Raw genomic sequence first — 20,037 nt, 5'->3', positions numbered from 1 at the left:
ACTATTCCACATACAGTATGTCCTTAAAACAGTATATTTCCATCTCTCTCCTCCAGGTTTTTGTGCTGTTATTGTTATACATTTTACTTCACCATAGGTTATAAACCTCACAACATATTATTGCTATTTTTGCTTTAAAAAGTTAATTATGTTTTAAAGAGATTTAAGTAATAAGAAAAAAAATTTTTTTATATTTATCCATGTAGTTACCTAGATTCAGGTTTCCAGCTGGTTATCACTTTTTCTCTGCTCGAAGGATTTCTTTTACATTTCTCAACTGCTGATAATGAATTCTTTCAACTCTTGTATGTCAGAAAAAGTCCTTTTTCATCTTTTTTGAAAGATATTTTTGTTGGGAGTGCCTGGGTGGCTCAGTCAGTTAAGTGTCCAACTCTCAATTTCAGCTCAGGTCATGATCTCACGGTTTGTGAGTTTGAGCCTGCTTGGGATTCTCTCTCTCCCTTTCTCTTTGCCTCTCCCTTGCTCATGTGTGCACGCACATGCTCTTTCTCACTCTCTCAAAAACAAATAAATACATTTGGAGAAAAAAAGGTATCTTTGTTAGGTAAAGAATTCTAGGTTGAAGGTTTTTTCTTCAGTACTATCTATAAAGACATTGCTCCATTTTCTTCTATCTTATACTTTTTCTGATGAGAAATTTTCTGTAATCCTTATCTTTGTTTCCTTGTACATAAGCTTTCCTCACCCTTGTTTGCTTTTAAGATTTTCTCTTTACCATTGGTTTTAACCAATTTAATTTTGATGTGTCTTGGTGTAGTTTTCTTTGTTTCATGGGCTTGGGGTTTCTTAAGATTCTTAGATCTGTTGGTTTTATAGAATCCATCAAATTTGGAAAATTTTCAGCCACTATTCCTTCAAATATATTTTCTGCCTGTTTCTTCTTCAGATTCCTCAATTACACACATAATAGGCTACCTGAAGTTGTCCCATAACTCACAGGTGCTCGATGCTCTATTACTATCATCATCATCATCATCAATATTATTTTACAACTGTGTTTCATTTCAGATAGTTTCTACTGCTATGTGTTTTTAAGTGTCAATGTTCCGTTCATACTATTCAGTGTAATTTCCACCTCGGAGACATCATAGTTTTCATCTTTACAGTTCATTTGAGTCTTTTTTAATACCTTCCACATCTCTACTTAGTATGTTCAGTCTTTCCTCTAGCTTCCTGAACATACAGAATATAGTTATGATAATAACTCTTTCAATGTCTTTGTCTACTAATTTTATCCTCTGTGTCAGTTCTGGATCGGTTTTCATTAAATGATTGATCATTTGATGGAGTTTCCTCTTCATTGTGGGTTGTATATTCCTGCTTCTTAGCATGCCTGATAATTCTGATTGGATGCAGGGCACTGTGAATATTACTTTGGTGGGTGCTGGATATTTTTAATACTCTTGTAAAAATTCTTGACCTTTGTTCTGTGATGCTATTGAATTACTTGAAAACAACTTGATCCCTTTAGATCTTGCTTCTGCTTTTAAGCTTTGTTAGGCAGGACCAGAGGAGTGTTTATTAAGCAGAGGTGTAATTTTTCTCCATTCCCAAGGCAAGACTCTTCTTAGTATTCTACCTGATGCTCCATAAATTATAAAGCTTTCCTCTCTGGTTGATGGAAATATGCACTATCTCTAGCCCTGTGTAAGCTCTGCATATTGTCCCCTCTTATCCGTCTGGATGGTTCTTTACCTGCATAGTTTCTTCACAAGAATGAGCTGATTAGTACTATTCTGAATACTATTCTGAATACTGAATACTGCAGATTCCCAGAATTCTCTCTCTGTGCAACTCTCTCTTTTCTGGTACTCTGCCCTGAAAACTTCAGCTGTCTTGGCATCCCGGGACTCTCCACTTCATCTGTTCAACTTAGGGAGACTACTAGGCTTTGCCTGGATGTCTTCTCCCTGTTCAATGGCCTCTGTACTTTCTCTAGGCAGTATGCTAGGGTAATCATAGGGCTCACTTCATTTGTTTTCCATTTCTCAGGAATGATTATCCTATTCATTGATGGCCAGTGTCTTGAGAAACATTGTTATATATATCGTGTGTAGATTTTTGTTATTTCACACAGAAGAATAAATCTGGTTCCTATTACTCCATCTTGGCCAGAAGCCACTGTATAACATCACCCCTAATCTCCTTCATTTACTCATATTATACTTTAGCTCCAGAAAAGTCAATCCTACTGACTGGAGCCAAGAAGGCCAGAAAAGTGTGCTTTACTTGGAACAACACTAAAAATTACCTAGAATCTGGAGATATATAGAATTTCCTAAGTTTGATTTCTTTTCACTCATTAGAGGAGTCTGTCACAAAACAAGATGAAGCCTTCTGATCTCGAGGGTGGAGACACTAACTAATGCAATTCTATATCTCCAGCACCCAGAAAGGTGAATAGATAAAAGTATGGCTTTGATCACATCACCATTGTAAGAGTAAATATGTGCCAAGCACTTTATGTACATTATTTTATTCAAACCTCACAACAATTTTAGGTATGTGTCATTCCTGTTTTACAGATAAAACTAAGGCTTAGAAAGATTAAATAGCTTCCACAATATGACACAACTAGTTAGTGGTGGAAATAAAATCTGAGCAACATCTAACCATGCTCTTGACCTCTGTGTAATACTACGTTCTATTAAAGTTTTCCTAAACCACAGACTTCCTTGCTGAAAGGCCAACCTCAGAATGTGCAATCTAAAGTACTTGTACCTGGGGTGCCTGGGTGGCTCAGTCAGTTAAGTGTCTGACTTCAGCTCAGGTCATGATCTCGTGGTTTGTGACTTTGAGCCCAGAATTGGGCTCTGTGCTGACAGCTCAGAGCCTGGACCCTGCTTCAGATTCTATGTCTCCCTCGCTCTGTCCCTCCCCTGCTTGTGCTCTTTCTCTCAAAAATAAATAGACATTAAAAAAAAAATAAAAAAATTTAGGGGCGCCTGGGCAGCTCAGTCGGTTAAGCATCTGACTTTGGCTCAGGTCATGGTCTCCCAGTTTGTGAGTTCAAGCCCCGTGTCGGGATCTGTGCTGACAGCTCTGAGCCTGGAGCCTGCTTTAGGTTCTGTGTCTCCCTCTCTCTCTCTCTGCTCCTCTCTTACTCATGTTCTGTCTCTTAAAAATAAATACATGTTAAAAAAATTTTTTTAATAAATAAAAAATTTAAAGTACTTGCACCTACCCACCCTGTATTAGGGTTCACATATATCAATATGGAAGATTTCCACTAAAGTACTGATTATTTATACTTACCTGCTTCACCTCACATGAGCAGTGGGGAAGAAATCGGTGCTGGGTGATCTCATGAAATGATTTATGCAGTTTAGTCCCAAACTCTTGAGTGTCAGCTGCCTAAAATGGGCCAGAGAGAGAATATGCTGAATTCCAGTACTGGAAACCAAAAGGAAGGTACCTACAGGATATAGGAAGAGGAGGAGACAAATTGGAAGGCAAACCATGTTTGTGTTAAGAGTTTCCTTAATTCCAATGAACACAGAAGAAGTAGAGAGAAGGCCTGTGAAACTGGCATGAGACAAGTAGCTGTGGCTTCTGTGTCTTCCAATTTCTGTTACCTAAGCAAGATCTTTCAAACAAGGCCTTTGTTCTCTTATCTCTATAGGAGATACACATCCCAGAGATCCATCTGTTCATAAAAGGATTATGTAAATTGCTCTCCTCCAGAACAAGTTCCAAGACAGCATAGGTTCCACTGTATTCAAATAAGGCTGAAATAAGAAACTTTCCTCAGGTAAGTCTTTTAGGGAAGAAAGGAACAAGATGATAGTTAGCATCCATAAGCAATGGGTAATAACCTCTACTTTTTAGTATAGAATGGTAGGATATTAGAGTTAAAGGGGACAAGAGCAACCACCTAACACAACACACTAATTTTATAGACAAGAATACTGAAATCTAAAAAGGAGAAGTGATCCACTGAAGATCTCACAGCTAGTCAGTACAAAAGTTAGGACTGACTTTAGAATTGCCAACATAGTGTTCTTTTCATTACCCTATGCTATCCACATGACCCAGATAGTTGAAGCTGTAAGATGCACTAGATTATAAAGGTGTTATACTCTTAGACCTAGTAACTCCATGTATAGAAATTTATTCTAAGAAATAATTCAAAAGAAGCAAGATATCACATAGAGGTATTAACTGAAATACTATTTATATTAGCAAAAAGAATACAAGCAACCTAAATGTCTATCATTAGGGGAATGGCTTATTAAATCAGATTAAATCAATGTAGTAGAATTGGGTAACTGATACAAATTTTAAGACAGCTGAAATGAGGAAATGTCAAATTATATATGAATATATTACAACTATACAATATAGCTTATATGAGATAATATGCAAAAATTGTAATTACAGTGATAAATATTATTAGTTATTTTTAAATTTGAATACATTATTCTATTTTTTCAAGATAAAGTACAAAAAATAAAATAGACACAGAATGAATGTGTCACCCAACTGATAATACCAACCGGTCAGCACAGAATTCTAAAAGGAAGGAAACTAACATTTATCCAGAACCTACCATATGCTATATACTTAGCCCTCACGCTCATAACAACCCTGTGAGGTACTATTATTTTTTCCAATTTATAGATGAAGCTCAGAGAAGTTAAGTACAGGCCTGAGTCCACATAGCCAGTTCTGAATTGAACTCAGTCCTCTAATTTCAACTGTTACACTATTCCATACTGCCAAATAAGGCTACTCAGTTATTTCCAATGTTTTCTGTAACCACGAGGTAACAAACATTCTTCAGTAAGGAACTTGGAATCACTGATCTAGTCTTAGCTCTAACTGGAGCTAGCTATGTGACCTAAAGGAAGTGGAAATTTTAAATAACTTATTTTCCCATTTATAAAATAGTACACTATCCATTCAACAAATGTTTTTTAAAACACCACAAGCCTGATACCATATAGGATCACAAGAGGCTAAAATGAAATGCTTCTAAAAGCTCTGTGCATATTACTAAGATAGGTGGTAGAATGTTGTTAAAAACCTGGCACTTTTAAGCGGCTCCAGTCTACTAACTTGAAGGGCCTGGAAGCAGATCTTTCGGAAGCTACTGCTGGTGCTTCCAGTCACGATACTCATGATGGAATTCACAGCCACTGAGAGTGAGGCCTGCAATTTCTGATGATCCTAAGGAACATAACAAGTAAGGGGAGATGGCAGTTTAAAATAATCCCAAGCTGCTGGTTCAGAGAATCCCCAAGGAATCAAAGATTTCAGTAAGGGCAGGATTTCAACAATTCTTCCCCCCACTCCAATCAACAACACTTACTGAGATCATGTCATATAAAGGACACTGAGGTACTGAAACAATATACTCCCCTTTTACAGAGATGACTTACTGACACAGACACATTCAGAAAAGATAACCAACCCGTAAGACACTAGGCAATAAAACAGATGCACATAGTATTTAAAAACAAAAAGCTTTAAACTTTGCTCTTAGTGTGGTTGGTTTTTTCCCCTGAGAAGGGGGCCATATGAAGAAATATGTTACCACAAGTACACAGGATGGAGGAAATCAGAAAGTCAGATAAGAGAAAGTGATGTTATAAAGCATTGGGAAATGGGGGGAGAATATAAGATTTAGTGAAGCAATAGCTCCAGAAGTATGTGTGTGAAGGGAAGATAGTAAGGAACAGGTGCATTATCAGTCATTTTTCTCTATTATTTTGTCCCCATTTACTCAAATTCACCTACTAGTAGGTAAGACTAGTAGTAGAATTGTAGTATTATGGAAGTACTACTGCAAGATGGTTACAATGACATATCCTAAGGTAAAGCCTGAGTTCCTAGACTACAGGCAGTGTAAGGATCAGCCAAGGTGACAAAAGAGGAAGAGGGCATTAAGCGAGGAAGGCTCTCCAGGTCTGTCATATCCTCTAGTTTTTTTCTTTTTTTCTTTTTAAAGATTTCTTGGGGTGCCTGTGTGGCTCAGTTGGTTAAGTGTCCGACTTTGGCTCAGGTCATGATCCCACTGTTCGTGGCTTTGAGCCCACATTAGACTCTGAGCTGTCAGCGCTGCTTCTGAGCTGGAGCCTGCTTCAGACACAAGCAAGGGGAGGGGTAGAGAGAGAGTGGGAGAGAGAGACAGAGAGAATCTGAAGAGGGCTCTGTGCTGACAGCATCAAGCCCGATGGGGGGCTGGAACTCATGAACTGCAAGATCATGACCCAAGCCAAAGTTGGACGCTCAACTGACTGAGCCACCCAGGTGCTCCTCTAGTTCTTTTTCTTAGAGAAAGTAGGAGAAAAGGAGTTATGAATTTCTTATTACCTTGGCAGCCTGGTGATACTGTTCCAAGGCCTGGTCCACAGTCACCTGGATGGAATCTTGCACTACACTGTGGCTCTCCATGAGGATGGCACTGAGATGAACGGTGAGCAAAGTATGGGCTCCTAAGGGGAGTGAGAATGGCCACTTTAAGACTGATGTTCATGTGCTGTGAGTCAGGGTGGGCGTGAGAAAGAGGCTCTTAGAAGAAGAGGCCCCTTCTGCCTATCTACAAATAATTACTTTTTTAGTCCCCCACTGCCCCCCAAAAATCCCAGCAACTTACAAACCCACCCAGTTCCACTTACAAATGAAAGAAAGCTTCAAAAATTAATGTGAAGCTTGACATTATTTTTGAAGAAACAAGTGAGGGTTCCTATTTGATTAATATTAGAAACAGAAATATATACCACATCACTACAGACAATGATACTTGTGACTCTGAAAGAACAGGAGAATGAGGAAGAGGAAAGCCTCCTGGAAAGTTGTATCTACCCTACTCATCTCCTGTTTGAGCATCACTGCCGTGGTGAGCCACTGCTACTGTCAGGGTCTTAATCCTCTCAGATATGCTGTGGTATAGAAAAAGTACTTTATTTCTGATAAAGTAACCACAGGCACCACTGCACAGCAGAATAGCTAACAGGTAAGAGTGACAGGCAAAATATGTCATCCAGCAGTAGGCTCGCATTGATGACTCAGAGGCAACAGACACAGGAAGACAAATTCACTTCACACCTGAGGAAACCTTTCCTTTTCAGTGTTTTTCTACTCTACCCTGAAAAGTCTATTCAAAGGTACTATGGTGAAGCAGCCAACGGCTGGCTGGCTTTTCTCAGGGCTGCATTAAAAATGCAAACCAGAAAGTACATTTTCTACCACAAGGCACAAGGATGCCTTCCCAGAAAGGAATGTACTATGTGATCTGCTCAAAAAGGGTCCAAAATTGGAGTTAGGAGAACATAGATTCTAGAGTGAATTCTACCACTAACTAATGGTGACCAAGTCACTTGACTGTTCTCACTTCAAAACTAAAATTGGCTTTATAACACCCGCTCTCACAGGCATGTTGTGCAGATAAACTAGGATAATATATATGAAGTGTTCTAAAATGTACATTGCAATATTCAAAGGGAAAATATTGTTATTGCTATGATGATATCACATGGATTATTGTTTTCTATAGTTTGGTCCTAAGAATAGCCTCAAGAAATCAGTTAGACCCCTTTGAAAGCAGACATTTAATTAAAAAGCTACAAGTTTGTTCTCCTAAAACTGCTGATACCACCAGATGCCTTTAACGCTGTAGCAAAATAATGAGTTAATCATAGAAAAGTTACCATGACAAGGTGGGCAGGAGGCCAGTTAAGTGATTTTTTTTAAGACACATGGAAACAGACTGTAGTTCTGCACAATCTGTTTCCTAAAAGTAGCTCTACAGAAAGCTTTCAAGGATATGAAAAAGAATAAGGGAGAAAGAAGATAAAATTACTATATCTCTATCTATATATCTGTATCTACCTACCTTCACAGTACATCTTTTTTCAAAGGCTAGTCCTAAACCACAAGATATGTAAGGAAATTTAAAAAGATACTATGTTTACTAATGCAGTGATGAATTTCTATTTATTTCAGTATTGTCACTACCTGAGATGCTGCAGGCCTTCAGAGTCAAGATAAGCAGAGATGTATAAACTATCACAGTACTTACTACAAGAATGATAGAAAACACTGGTTTTAAGGAATCTGAGTTCTTCAGGTATGGGAGGATTCAGGAATAACAGGATTCAGAACATGGTATCAGACTTTACATCATCCTAGGGAAGACTGAATGTGGTACTCCCTCTAGAAGACCTCAAAAAAATCAGGGGGCACCTGGGTGGCTCAGTCAGTTGAGCGTCTGATTTCAGCTCAGGTCATGATCTTGTGGTTTGTGAGTTCAAGCCCCACATCAAACTCGCTAATGTCAGCCCACCAGCACAGAGCCTGCTTCTGATCCTCTGTCCCCTTCTCTCTGCCCCTCCTCTGCTTGCACTCTCCCAAACACACACACACACACGGAAAAAAAAAAAACAACAAAACAACCTCACTAGAAGATAGTAGATCTTAAGTCTTCAGAGGGTCTTGAGACTTGAAAGGGCCTTTTAGCCCCTAGTCTACCAATCTCATGTTAAATATACGAAAAGAGAGGATCAGATGATTTATGAGACTTGCTTCTGAAAAACCACTGAGCAATTTGGTGGCAGAAGTAAAGTTAGAACCAGCTCTCTAGGGGTGCCTGGGTGACTCAGTTGGTTAAAGCATCTGACTCTTGATTTTGGCTCAGGTCACGATCTCACAGTTTGTGAGTTTGAGCCCCACATCAGGCTCTGCGCTGACAGCATGGAGCCTGCTTGGGATTCTCTCTCTCCCTATCTCTTGGCCCCTCCCCTGCTCACTCACTCTCTCAAAAACTAAATGAACAGCTCTCTTGGTTCTACCTGAAGTCCTTTCCCCTATACTAAGCTCTTCTCTTATCAGCCTCTGTCCATATGAGTGTGAGCCAGGTAACAACCCTACGCAACCTCATTCTGTCTTCACTGCTGGAAGCCTCATTAGTTTGGGTCTCTTCTATGCTCCCATTCCAGGGCCTTAATGAACAGAACACCAGGGGCAGCAGACAAAAACAGCTCCTCAAATAAAGAGTTGCAAGGCAGAGCCCAGGAAGATAGTGCTTCTCTCCTCAACAATAGATAGTGGAGAAAGACAGGAGATGCATGGAGGGCAGGCAGCAGGAAGAATCCCACAACTGACAATAGTTTGTTCAAAAAATAGTTGGCACCAGTCAGCATGAGCTCTTCTGATCTGGGGATATAAATTGTGTCATTTCTCTCATGACTCAGTGGGAGCAGGGCCACACCAAACAAGCACTGGAATGGCTCAGAGTAGAGTCCCAAGAAAAAACACTGGCTCACAGAGAAAGAATACAGAAACATACTGGGAGCACCAAAAGGGAGGCTTATGAATCTTTCCCCACATATTTATAAGCTCCACTTCTTGCTACTTCCCTCAAAGTTTAGAAGGGCATTGAGAAACACGTAAATTTATCCCTCAGGGTTTATTGGATTAAAACACATAAGCTAACTCCTGCTCATATTCAGTGTTTTTCAAACTTTACTAAATTTAAAAATTACCTGAGAATATTTTTAAGAATGCAGATTCTTGAGCCATTCCATATTTTTATATTATAACAAAACAATGAATTGATTCTTGGCTCAGGAAGAAACACATTTTCAAATACTCCAGGTGATTCTGATGCATGTTTCATGGACCACCAAACAGAAACTTTCTGATAACAGATTATCATCAATTTGTTAGATACTAAAGGCTCCCCCTTGTATGCCTGAACGAGGACAATTTCTCCCTTCCCAGAGGTCTATGTGACAATGACATAAAGCTATTCATACCAATATGCTTCCCACACCTTATGTTGTAGTTGAGATACTGTGTCAAGGCCAAGCAAGGCCGGTAACATTTCTTGATTCCACCTGGAAAGGCAATAATGTGGTGGACAGTTCTCAGGCCTAAGCTTTAAAAACATACTGGTATCAGAGCACTGCCTCAGTCCAAGGAAATCATAATCCCTGGGGGTAAAGTTTGGGCATTTTTAGAAGCTCCCCAGGTAATATATCATGGAGCTAAGGTTGAGAACCACTCATCTAAGGTAATAGCCTCTTTTTAAAGAGCATTATAGAAAGTATCTGTTGATTTCTGAACATTCTGGGAATGTCATCATTTAAGTGAGGTTTCATTTTAAGATACAGATCTTTTCTACACAGCATATAATTTGTTTAACCTATTTAAGATTTTTTATTAAAACTCATTATTCTACAGAAATATATGTAATTATATATGTAATTCAGATAAAGTCTCCCTTTCTTTACTCTCTTAACATTTAATCACACCCATACTGGCAACCCCTATACCTACTCCAGAGTTCTGTTCGCTGGACCGGAAATCCGCTGTGGAAATCCACAAAGAGAAAAAGCAGCAGAGTCTGTCCCTGGGAGTCCATATTCTGAGATTGATCCCCCTCACTGGATTCCACCTGATAACTCACATCTGGAAGCACCAAATCTAGAGGACAAGATATTATACAGTATTCTAAGATAAGTAAGGCCCTCAGAATGCTAAGTGAATAAAGAACCTATACCTCAAACAAAGAATGATCTAAGATCTAAAATCAAACACTCCCTTTTCCTCCTGAACCTGTTTCTCTATCCACATGATGGAAGCAAATATAGTGACTCATAGAAGGAACATCAAAATAACAACTGAGTATGCAAAATGTAAACCAAGCAGCACGCTGTAGAATTTATTGGGAAACACTAATACGATACATTTATTCATTCTTTATACAACTTTCTAAGGTAGGTATCACTAGTAAGAGTCAGACGTCAGAGTCAAACCTGAGTAATGATAACAATTAATTTGTATTAAGTGTTTACTACACGCTTTGTATTGTGTTAAATTCTTCACATGAACTATCTAAATATTTAGACTTCACAACAACACTAAGACATAGGACCTATTCTTACGCCATTTTACAGATAAGAAGTACAAATAGGTTAAATACATTGCCCACCATGAGACAGCAAGTGGTGGATCTGTTTTAGACTGACTCCAAAATCTGTGTTCTGAACCACATCACTATATTATACTTATACTCCCAAGTAATCTGATGCCCTACCGTCACTTTCTAGCACCTGGATCCTTTAAAACACAATCATGATAGTCCTAAATTCCATCCAGATCCATTCAGAGAAATACCTCTGTGTATTTCCACATCCTGGTTCTGTCCCTTAGAGTAATGATGGAGGAAGATGAGGAGATATTTTCTACATTATTCATCTCCAAAGTTAACTGAGCAAGTTCAGGCATCAAGAATTGGAAAAAAAAAAAAAAACTAACAAAGCATGAAAATAAAAATGAAAGACAAAAGGAGATATGGAGAGCCCGAGAGATTCAAAAATTGTAATGGCATGACACCCCCCAGTTAAGATCAAGCATTCTTTCTTCACAAAACCATTCATCTCCAGAGACCCTGTCCAAGGACAGGCTTCTTTCATCCCACCCTCTGGAATAACTACCTATTCAAGAAAAAAAAACCCTTACTCTGAAGTTTACTTCCTAGAGAAGACTCTGTCATTCCCCTAGAAATACTCTGTTCCAGGAGGCTCCAGTCTCCTCATGCCATTACAGCTCTAGAATACCTATTCCCCACTGGCTACCTTCCTCAGGATCCAGGTGACCAGACTACCTTCTAAATTTCAAAGAATTCTAGCTAATAACAGTCAAGTTCAACATTGTAAAGCTCCTAGATATCAGCTCATGTTTGCATATTCCTACTTCCCAGTTTTATTTTTTGATCCAGTTATTAGGTGTCCAACTCAGTGTAATTCATCCAAAGCTAATGTGGTCAGGCTCTGCATAAATCTTACAGCTAGTTTCTTAGTTGATTACTATATAGTTTGTACTCCTGCCTTGCATTTATATGGTAATATTTTCTAAGTAATTTTATGTGCATTTTCTCATTTCATTAGGAAACATTTCCACAATAGTTCAAAGATGTTATTAATCTTTTACTATCCTTTCTAAAACAGATTAAGGTACAAGAGAAACCCTCTGAACAAGTCCTTAGAAGATGAAGGCTCAATGACTACCTCAAGAGGACCAGGAAGAGAGGAGACAGTAGAGGAAGTGAGAGAAAAACCAGCATTAACATGTAATGCCAAAACAGGCTCTAATGGAGCTTTGCCTGTTGACCTGTTGTTTGCTGCACTTCACGTGGATTCTCAGCCAGACCCCTAACAGCACCACCCAACCTAAGCCATCAGATCACTGGGTCCTATTTTTTATGTACACCTGCTATTTATATTTACTTGCATTTATATAATATTCTCCAGGTTTCTTTATCCCTGTGCAAAGAGAGGGAGATATACCTCTATCCAAACTGAGATCCAAATTGGGCACCAGACACAAGTGGTATTTCTTCCAGTCAATGAAGAAAGAGGTATCTTCGAAGACAGTAGTAGTTGGCTGCTTCTGACTTGGCAATATCAGAGGCAGGCCTGACGGTCCATATAGAAATATGTATAGTCGCTAAAGAAAACTGCCAAATTTTAGGGTTTTTTAAAAATGACAATATATTCATTTGCATAAAACAAACATAATACTGACCTGGTTCACACTCTCAGAAATAAACTATGGTGCTAGCTAATTATATATTAAGCCTTTTCACATTGAATACAGGTGTGAGGCACCACAGACAGATCCACTAGAATCCCTAGAAATTTATTCTGAGTTCAGTAAGTGTGTGCTACAGGTATAGTATTGGACAATTAGTTTATTTCTTCATCTTGCTCATTCCATCATACGTTTGAGTGGTACTACAGGCTAAACACTATACTAAGTTCAGAGGACACAAAGATGAATATTTAATTTTATTAAGATTTATTAATATTAATAATAAAATTTATTAATATTTATTTCTAATACATAAAATTAATATTAATTTATTAATATTTATTAAGATTTAATACCTACCTTCAAGTTATCATATTTATAGTACTGGAGATACACATAAAAAACAGTAAACTGTAATACAGTGTGATACATGCTACAAATATATACAAAGATATATCTTTCAGTAAGTACTTGAGTATATTCAGATTAAGAAGGAACCTGCTTACCTTCTCTAACCCTATTCTCTAACCAAGACAAAGGGGACAAGCCCCTGAAATGGTTTCCTTCTCTTTTTTTTTTAATGTTTATTTATTTTTGAGACAGAGAGTGAGCAGGGGAGGAGCAGAGAGAGAGGGAGACACAGAATGAGAAGCAGGCTCCAGGCTCTGTGCTGTCAGCACAGAGCCTGGCGTGGGGCTCAAACTCACAGACTGTGAGATCATGACCTGAACCGAAGTTGGACGCCTAACCTACTGAGACACCCAGGTTCCCCGGCTTTCTTCTCTTGATTTTACTCCCATTCTCACTCTTTTAAACCCAAGGTTTCTCCACCTAAGCACTATTGGCACTTTGGGCCAGATAATTCTTTGTTGTAGGGGCTGTCCTGTGCACTGTAGGATGTTTAGCAGTATCCCTGGCCTCTACCCACTAGATGCCAGTGGCACCCTCCCCCTGAGTCATGACAGTCAAAAATGTCTCCAGAAATTCCCAAATGTCCTCTGAGGGCAAAATTACCCAGTTAAGAACTAATACTTAACACTTTTTGTTCCCTGAACCAAGGCTGAAGAAACCAGGAATATATTTTCCTTAATCTTTTTTGTTTTCATCCTCTTGTGAAAAGGGTAAACATGAGGCATTAAGTATGAAGATTAAAATCCTCACCCAGTAGGCACTGGGGCATTATGAAAAGTCACAGCAGAACAAAGTGAGACAGTGCCCATAAATGAAGTCTCTATCCCAAATCCAAGAAGACATTAAAACAAGAGCTAAGGCCAACACATCCACTGTTCAGAGCCAGGCTAGCTTTGAGGTGCTACAAACTCAGTGAGTGGAGTGTCCAAAGAGTCAAAGTGTGTGACTTTTGATGGGTTGTTTAAACCATTTACGTTTAATATAAATACTGCTATGGTTGGGTTTTAAGTCTACAATCTTGTTATGTGTTTGGCATTTTCTCCTTACATTGTTTCCTTTTTTTTTTTTCTTTTTCCTCTTTTCTATTTTTGGATTCTACTTTGGACTGGTGTTTTTTATAATTCCATTTTATCACTTAAAAAATTTTTTTTAACGTTTATTTAATTTTGAAGGAGAGACAGAGTGTAACGGGGGAGAGGCAGACAGAGAGGGAGACACAGAATCTGAAGCAGGCTCCAGGCTCTGAGCAGTCAGCACAGAGCCTGACACGGGGCTTGAACCCAGGAGCCGTGAGACCATGACCTGAACTGAAGTCGGATGCTTAACTGAGCCACCCAGGCACCACCCACTTTTTTTGATTTATTAGTTATAATTCTTTGTTGAAGCAACTTAGGGATTGCTTTTGGCTTTATAGTATACAACTTTATCACGGTCTACCTTTTAAGTGATATTATAACAGTTGCACATACATATAGTATAAGAATCTGGGAATAATATACTTCCATTTCTCCTCTCTTGGCCTTTGTGCTATTCTCACACATTTTACTTCCACATATAATATACTCTGATGGCATTTTTGCTTTCAAAAGTCAATTATCTTATTAAAAACTTTTTTTAATGTTTGTTTATTTTGAGAGAGAGTATGTGTGCATGCATGTGCAAACAGGGAAGGGGCAGAGAGAGGGAGAGAATCCCAAGTAGGCTCTGTGCTATCAGCGCAGACAGAGCCTGATGTGGGACTCCATGTCACAAATCATGAGATCGTGACCTGAGCCGATATCAAGAGTCAGATGCTTAACGGACCGGGCCACCCAGGCACCCCATAAAAAGTCAATTATCTTTTAAAGAGATTTTTTAAATGGGGAAAAAATCTTTTATATCTATCCAGATAGTTATGATTTCCAGGGCTCTTCTTTATTTGTGTAGACCCAGAATTCCATCTGATAGCATTTTTCTTCTGACTGAAGCATTTCCTTTCACATTTCTTATAATATAGATTGCTGGTGAAGTCTTTTGTATGTCTGATAAATTCTTTATTTTGCCTCCATTTTTGAAATATATTTTCTCTTGGTATAGAATCCAGATTAAGGGATTTTTTCCCCTTTATTATTCTAAAAATGTTGCTTCAGGGGCGCCTGGGTGGCGCAGTCGGTTGAGCGTCCGACTTCAGCCAGGTCACGATCTCGCAGTCCGGAAGTTCGAGCCCCGCGTCAGGCTCTGGGCTGATGACTCAGAGCCTGGAGCCTGTTTCCGATTCTGTGTCTCCCTCTCTCTCTGCCCCTCCCCCGTTCATGCTCTGTCTCTCTCTGTCCCAAAAATAAATAAACGTTGAAAAAAAATTTTTTTAAATGTTGCTTCACTTTCTTGTAGCTTACAGTTCCCAATGAGAAATCTGCAGTAATTTGCATCTTTGTTTCTCAGTATGTAAACGTGTCTTTCTACCTCTAGTCGCTTTTAAGATTCTTTATCACTGATTTTAATCAATGATTATGGTGTATCTTGGTATGATTTGATTCATGTTTCTTATGTTCCAAGTTTGCTGATCTTGGCTCTGCAGGTTCATACTTTTCATCAAATTTGGAAATTTGGGGGGGCATTATTTCCTCAAATATTTTATCTGCCCTCCCTCCCTGAAGGAATTGAATTACATGTCCCTGAATTAGGTCACCTGACGTTATCCCACAGTTCACAGAAACTTTATTCATTTTTTTTAGTCCCTTTGTTTCATTTTAGTTTCTATTGCTATGTATTCAAGTTCACTTATCTATTTCTCTGCAATGTGTAAATCTGTCACTAATCTCATCTAGTGTATCTTGACCCTGAAAATTTTAATTTCTATCTCTAGACGTTCAATTTAGGTTTTCACATCTTTTGTGTCTTTAGTTATTAATATGTTCAAATTTTTCCCTTTCACTTCCTGAATATATGGGATACAGTTATACCTTTTTTTTTTAAAGTTTATTTCTTTTTGAGAGAGAGAGATAGAGTGTGGGAGGGGCAGAGAGAGAGAGAAAATATCCCAAGCAGGCTCCACACTGATAGTGCAGAGCCTGATGTGGCTTGAACTCACGAACTATGAGATCATGACCTGAGCTGAAACCGAGAGTCGGATGTTTAACTGACTGAGCCACCCAGATACCCCCAGTTATACCTGTCTTAATGTCCTTGTTTACTAATCCTATTACCTATGCCATTTCTGGGCAGTTCTGATTTTTTTTCATTATGGGTCCTATTTTCCTGCTTGTTTGCATACCAAGTAATTTTTTATTTGATGCCCAGCATTGTGAAGTTTACCTCACTGAATGCAGGATACTTTTGTATTCCTGTAAATATTCTTGTACTTTTTTTCTGGGACACTATAAAGTTACCTGGGAACAGTTTGAGCCTTTTGGGTCTTACTCTTAAGCTTTGTTAGGTGGGACCAGGGAAGCCTATAGGCTAAAGCTAACTTCTCCACTATATTCAAGCAAATCCTTCTTAGGACTCTACCTGATGCTTTATGTTTTCCATCCTGCCTGGCAGGAACAAAAACTATTTCCAGCTCTGTGTGCACTCCAGGGATTCTCCTCTATCCGGAGCTCTGTGTATTTTATCTCCTCTTTGGCACTCTTTTCTATAAGTTCTAGCTTCCCTGGACCTCCCTAACTCTGAACTTCGTCTTCTCAACTCAGATCCACCAGACTCTAGTTGGGTATACCCTCCTGGTGAACTTCTCTAGGTAGTACGGTGGTGCAATACAGGGTTTATTTGTTTCTCCTTTCTCTAGAACCACTGTCCTATACTCTCTGTTGTTTAATATAATTTTTTAAATTGTTCAAGGTAGGAGGGTGGATCCAGTCCCTGTTATTTGTTCATGGCTGGAAGTGGAATTTCTGAAATTCTCTGACAGAATCTCATGGCCTTTGATAGTTTCTTTGCTTTCTGGCTCAACAAGATACCCATGCTCATCTTGTACATTTCTACTTTAGGCCTGGAATCAGCCATTCCTCCTTTTTAGTGAGCAATGACATTTAGAGAACACATTCTGGATACTAGGACTGCTCATTGCTCCTCAGTTTGTTTTTTGTTTTTAGCAGATAGAACTGAAAAATCTATAATTTCAAAAGTCAGAAAAGTTGGGCATACACACTGATATTTTCAATTCCACTTTAAGATTACTTTCAGGGGCACCTGGGTGGCTCAGTTGGTTAAGCATCTGACTCTTGGTTTTGGCTCAGGTCATGATTTCATGTTTCATGAGTTCAAGCCCTGCACTGGCCTCTGCACTGACATCATGGAGACTGCTTGGGATTCTCTCTCTCTCTTTGCCTCTCCTCTGCTCATGCTTTCTCTCAAAATAAATAAATGAACATTTTTTTTAAAAAAGATTACTTTCAAAAATTTTCTTATTTCAAAATAAAAATATTCTATTCCTTTGAATTTATACTCCCACATCTGCTATATTATGCTAAAAATTTTGGTTCTTTACCATTTAACATAATTACTTGTTTTATAACAAGTATGCATGCAAGAATTTCAGTATGGTAATACCAATGTTATTAACAAGAATCAAGACCACTAAATGAATTTCAAGAGCACTTTTCAGTTCATTTCATCCTTAGAGTATATACCAAGAATGTATGTCAAAACACTATGTTCTTAAAGTCAGTTGAATTAATTCTTCTTACTATATGAATTATGACCTTTATATGGGTAGGTTATCTTTTAAAAAAAATTTTTTTTAATGTTTATTTGTGAGAGAGAGAGAGACAGACAGAGTGTGAGCAGGGGAGGGGCAGAGAGAGAGGGAGACACAGAATCTGAAGCAGGCTCCAGGCTCTGAGCTGTCAGCACAGAGCCCGACACGGGGCTCGAGCTCACAAACCATGAGATCATGACCTGAGCCGAAGTCAGATGCTTAACAGACTGAGCCACCCAGGCGCCCCGGTTATCTTTTTTTTTTTTTTAAGTTTATTTATTTTGAGAAAGAGAGCACATGCGTGCACATGGGGGAGGGAGGGAGGGAGGGAGGGAGGGAGGGAGGGAGGGAGGGGGAGGGAGGGAGAGAGAGAGAGAGAGAGAGAGAGAGAGAGAGAATCCCAAGCAGACTCTGCACTGTCAGTGCAGAGCCCAACGCTGGGCTCGAACTCATGAACTGCAAGATCATGACCTGAGGCAAAACCAAGAGTTGGATGCTTAGCCAATGGAGCCACCCAGATGCCCCAACATTATCTTTTATCTTGAGAAATATTTTTACTGGGTATGGAATTCTAGGTTGGTAGTTTTTAAATTTCCAGACATTAACACTATTATACTACTACCTCATGTTGGTATAAGGAAGTCAGCTGTCAATTTGTTTCTCTTTTGAAGAAAATCTATCTTCCTTAGCTGATTTCTTCCTTGTTTTTGATTTCCTAGAGGTATGCATATCTTTTTGTTTATCCTGCTTGATTGCTGAGCTCTTAAACTGTTTTAGTTGCTTAGCCATTGATTCTTCAACGACTGTTTTTGCCCCATTTTCTCCCTTCTCCTTTGGGACATGAATTAAATGTACATTAAATGTTCTGTTTCCTCTCACTGTTAACCTCTCTTCTGTATTTTCCATCCTTTGGTCTTTCTTTGCTTTATTTTACTAGTTTTTGCTATCCTTATCTTTTACTTCACAAATTCACTTATGCTGTATCTAATCTGTTAAATCTGCCTATTTAACTTCAATGTTGGTTATTGTATTTTTTGGTTCTACAGTTTCTGTTTGGTTGTTTTAAAAATTATGTCACATTTTATAGTTTTCAGTTCCCTGGCAAAATTTTTAAGCTTGGCCTTCAAGTTCATAAATATAATAAGCATAATTCTTTATTTTTACAACCAGTATCTGATGTTACCAATATCTGAAGTCCCAGTGGGTACTCCTGTTGCTTTTGTTTTTGCTAGCTCTTATTCATGTTGCCTAGTCCACTCTTTTACGTGTGGTGTGTGTGTGTGTGTGTGTGTGTGTGTGTGTGTGTGTGTGTGAGAGAGAGAGACAGACAGAGATGGAGAGAGAGAGAGAGAGAAATGTACACATGAGCTGGACATTTTGAGAAAGTATTTGTTAAAATATTTGAAGCACAGATGTGGTGATCTTCCTCTAGAAAATAATCTTTGATTGCTTCTAAAAGACATCTGGGAGAATTAGATATCTAGAATCATCTTAATCCAATTTTAAAGTTTAAGATTTTCTAGCCTTCCCAGATGACCCAAAAAATATATGCAGTTCATGTGAAGGATGGTTTATTTCAGGTTCATTTTACTCCTTAAAGTGTAACCTTTTAGTTATCTCTGCCCAAAACAAGAGGTGTTTTTAACAGCACCCCCCAGCTCAGTAAGCCCTAAACTCTTTGGCCTTCTTGACCTACATTGATTCAGAAGTGCATCTTAGCCTCTCAGCTGCTTGCTATAATTTGCAAATGACCTCACAGCAAAAGCAGCCCCCAATGTTGAGCTCAGGCTTTCTGTAATTCCTGTCTCTACTGTGATCGCCCAGAAATTCCTCCCTATTTACTAGCTCTTAGAATCTTTTATGTCTTAATATTTCATCCAACATTTGTCTTCAATGGGAGGGTTGGTCTAAATTACCTAGTTTGCCATTTTCAGAAACTGAAATCCTATCAGAGTTTTCTTTATCTTCACTAAAACATCACCTCCCTAGAGTCTTCGCTTACTATAATATTTAAAATAACTTCCCTGTCATTATCACTTTACCTGCTTTATTTTATCTTTAACTGTACTTATCACTACTGACATCTATTTATTAAAATGTCCTATTAAATGTAAACTTCAAGAGGATAGAAAAATTTGCCTTTTTCCCTCTGGAGAATGGGATGAGGAGGAGGAGAAACTTTTTTATTTTACTTTATACTCTTCTATATGCCCTAGATATTAAGAAAAAGCATGTTTTAAAATCCAAAAGCCCATGCATAGTCTTTATCACCATCCTGCTCCTTCCTCCTCCCTAAAGATATTTTCAGCTGACATTTATTATACCATGACCTTGGCCTTCTTCTGGTCTTATTCTTTATACTCTACTAGAACTTCATTTTACTTGTACAG

General features: G+C 38.6%; 1 protein-coding gene across 3 annotated transcripts in view; it reads right to left on the bottom strand.

The window, feature by feature from the left end:
- The window catches only part of CD1H11orf80 (chromosome D1 C11orf80 homolog), a 95,624-nt gene that overhangs the window by 11,645 nt on the left and 63,942 nt on the right, over window positions 1-20,037 (bottom strand). For all 3 annotated transcript variants that reach the window (XM_043581739.1, XM_043581740.1, XM_043581741.1), the window contains exons 9-13: window positions 12,315-12,465; window positions 10,303-10,449; window positions 6,337-6,458; window positions 5,080-5,190; window positions 3,277-3,375 (exon numbers count right to left, since the gene is read on the bottom strand). In XM_043581739.1, the coding sequence (XP_043437674.1) occupies window positions 3,277-3,375; window positions 5,080-5,190; window positions 6,337-6,458; window positions 10,303-10,449; window positions 12,315-12,465 (630 nt within the window). The remainder of the gene's footprint in view (window positions 1-3,276; window positions 3,376-5,079; window positions 5,191-6,336; window positions 6,459-10,302; window positions 10,450-12,314; window positions 12,466-20,037) is intronic.

The sequence above is a fragment of the Prionailurus bengalensis genome, chromosome D1 (genome assembly GCF_016509475.1).
Source record: "Prionailurus bengalensis isolate Pbe53 chromosome D1, Fcat_Pben_1.1_paternal_pri, whole genome shotgun sequence".
Lineage (NCBI taxonomy): Eukaryota > Metazoa > Chordata > Mammalia > Carnivora > Felidae > Prionailurus > Prionailurus bengalensis.
The sequence above is the reverse complement of the archived record's forward strand: the minus strand, read 5'-3'. Positions and strand labels throughout refer to the sequence as shown.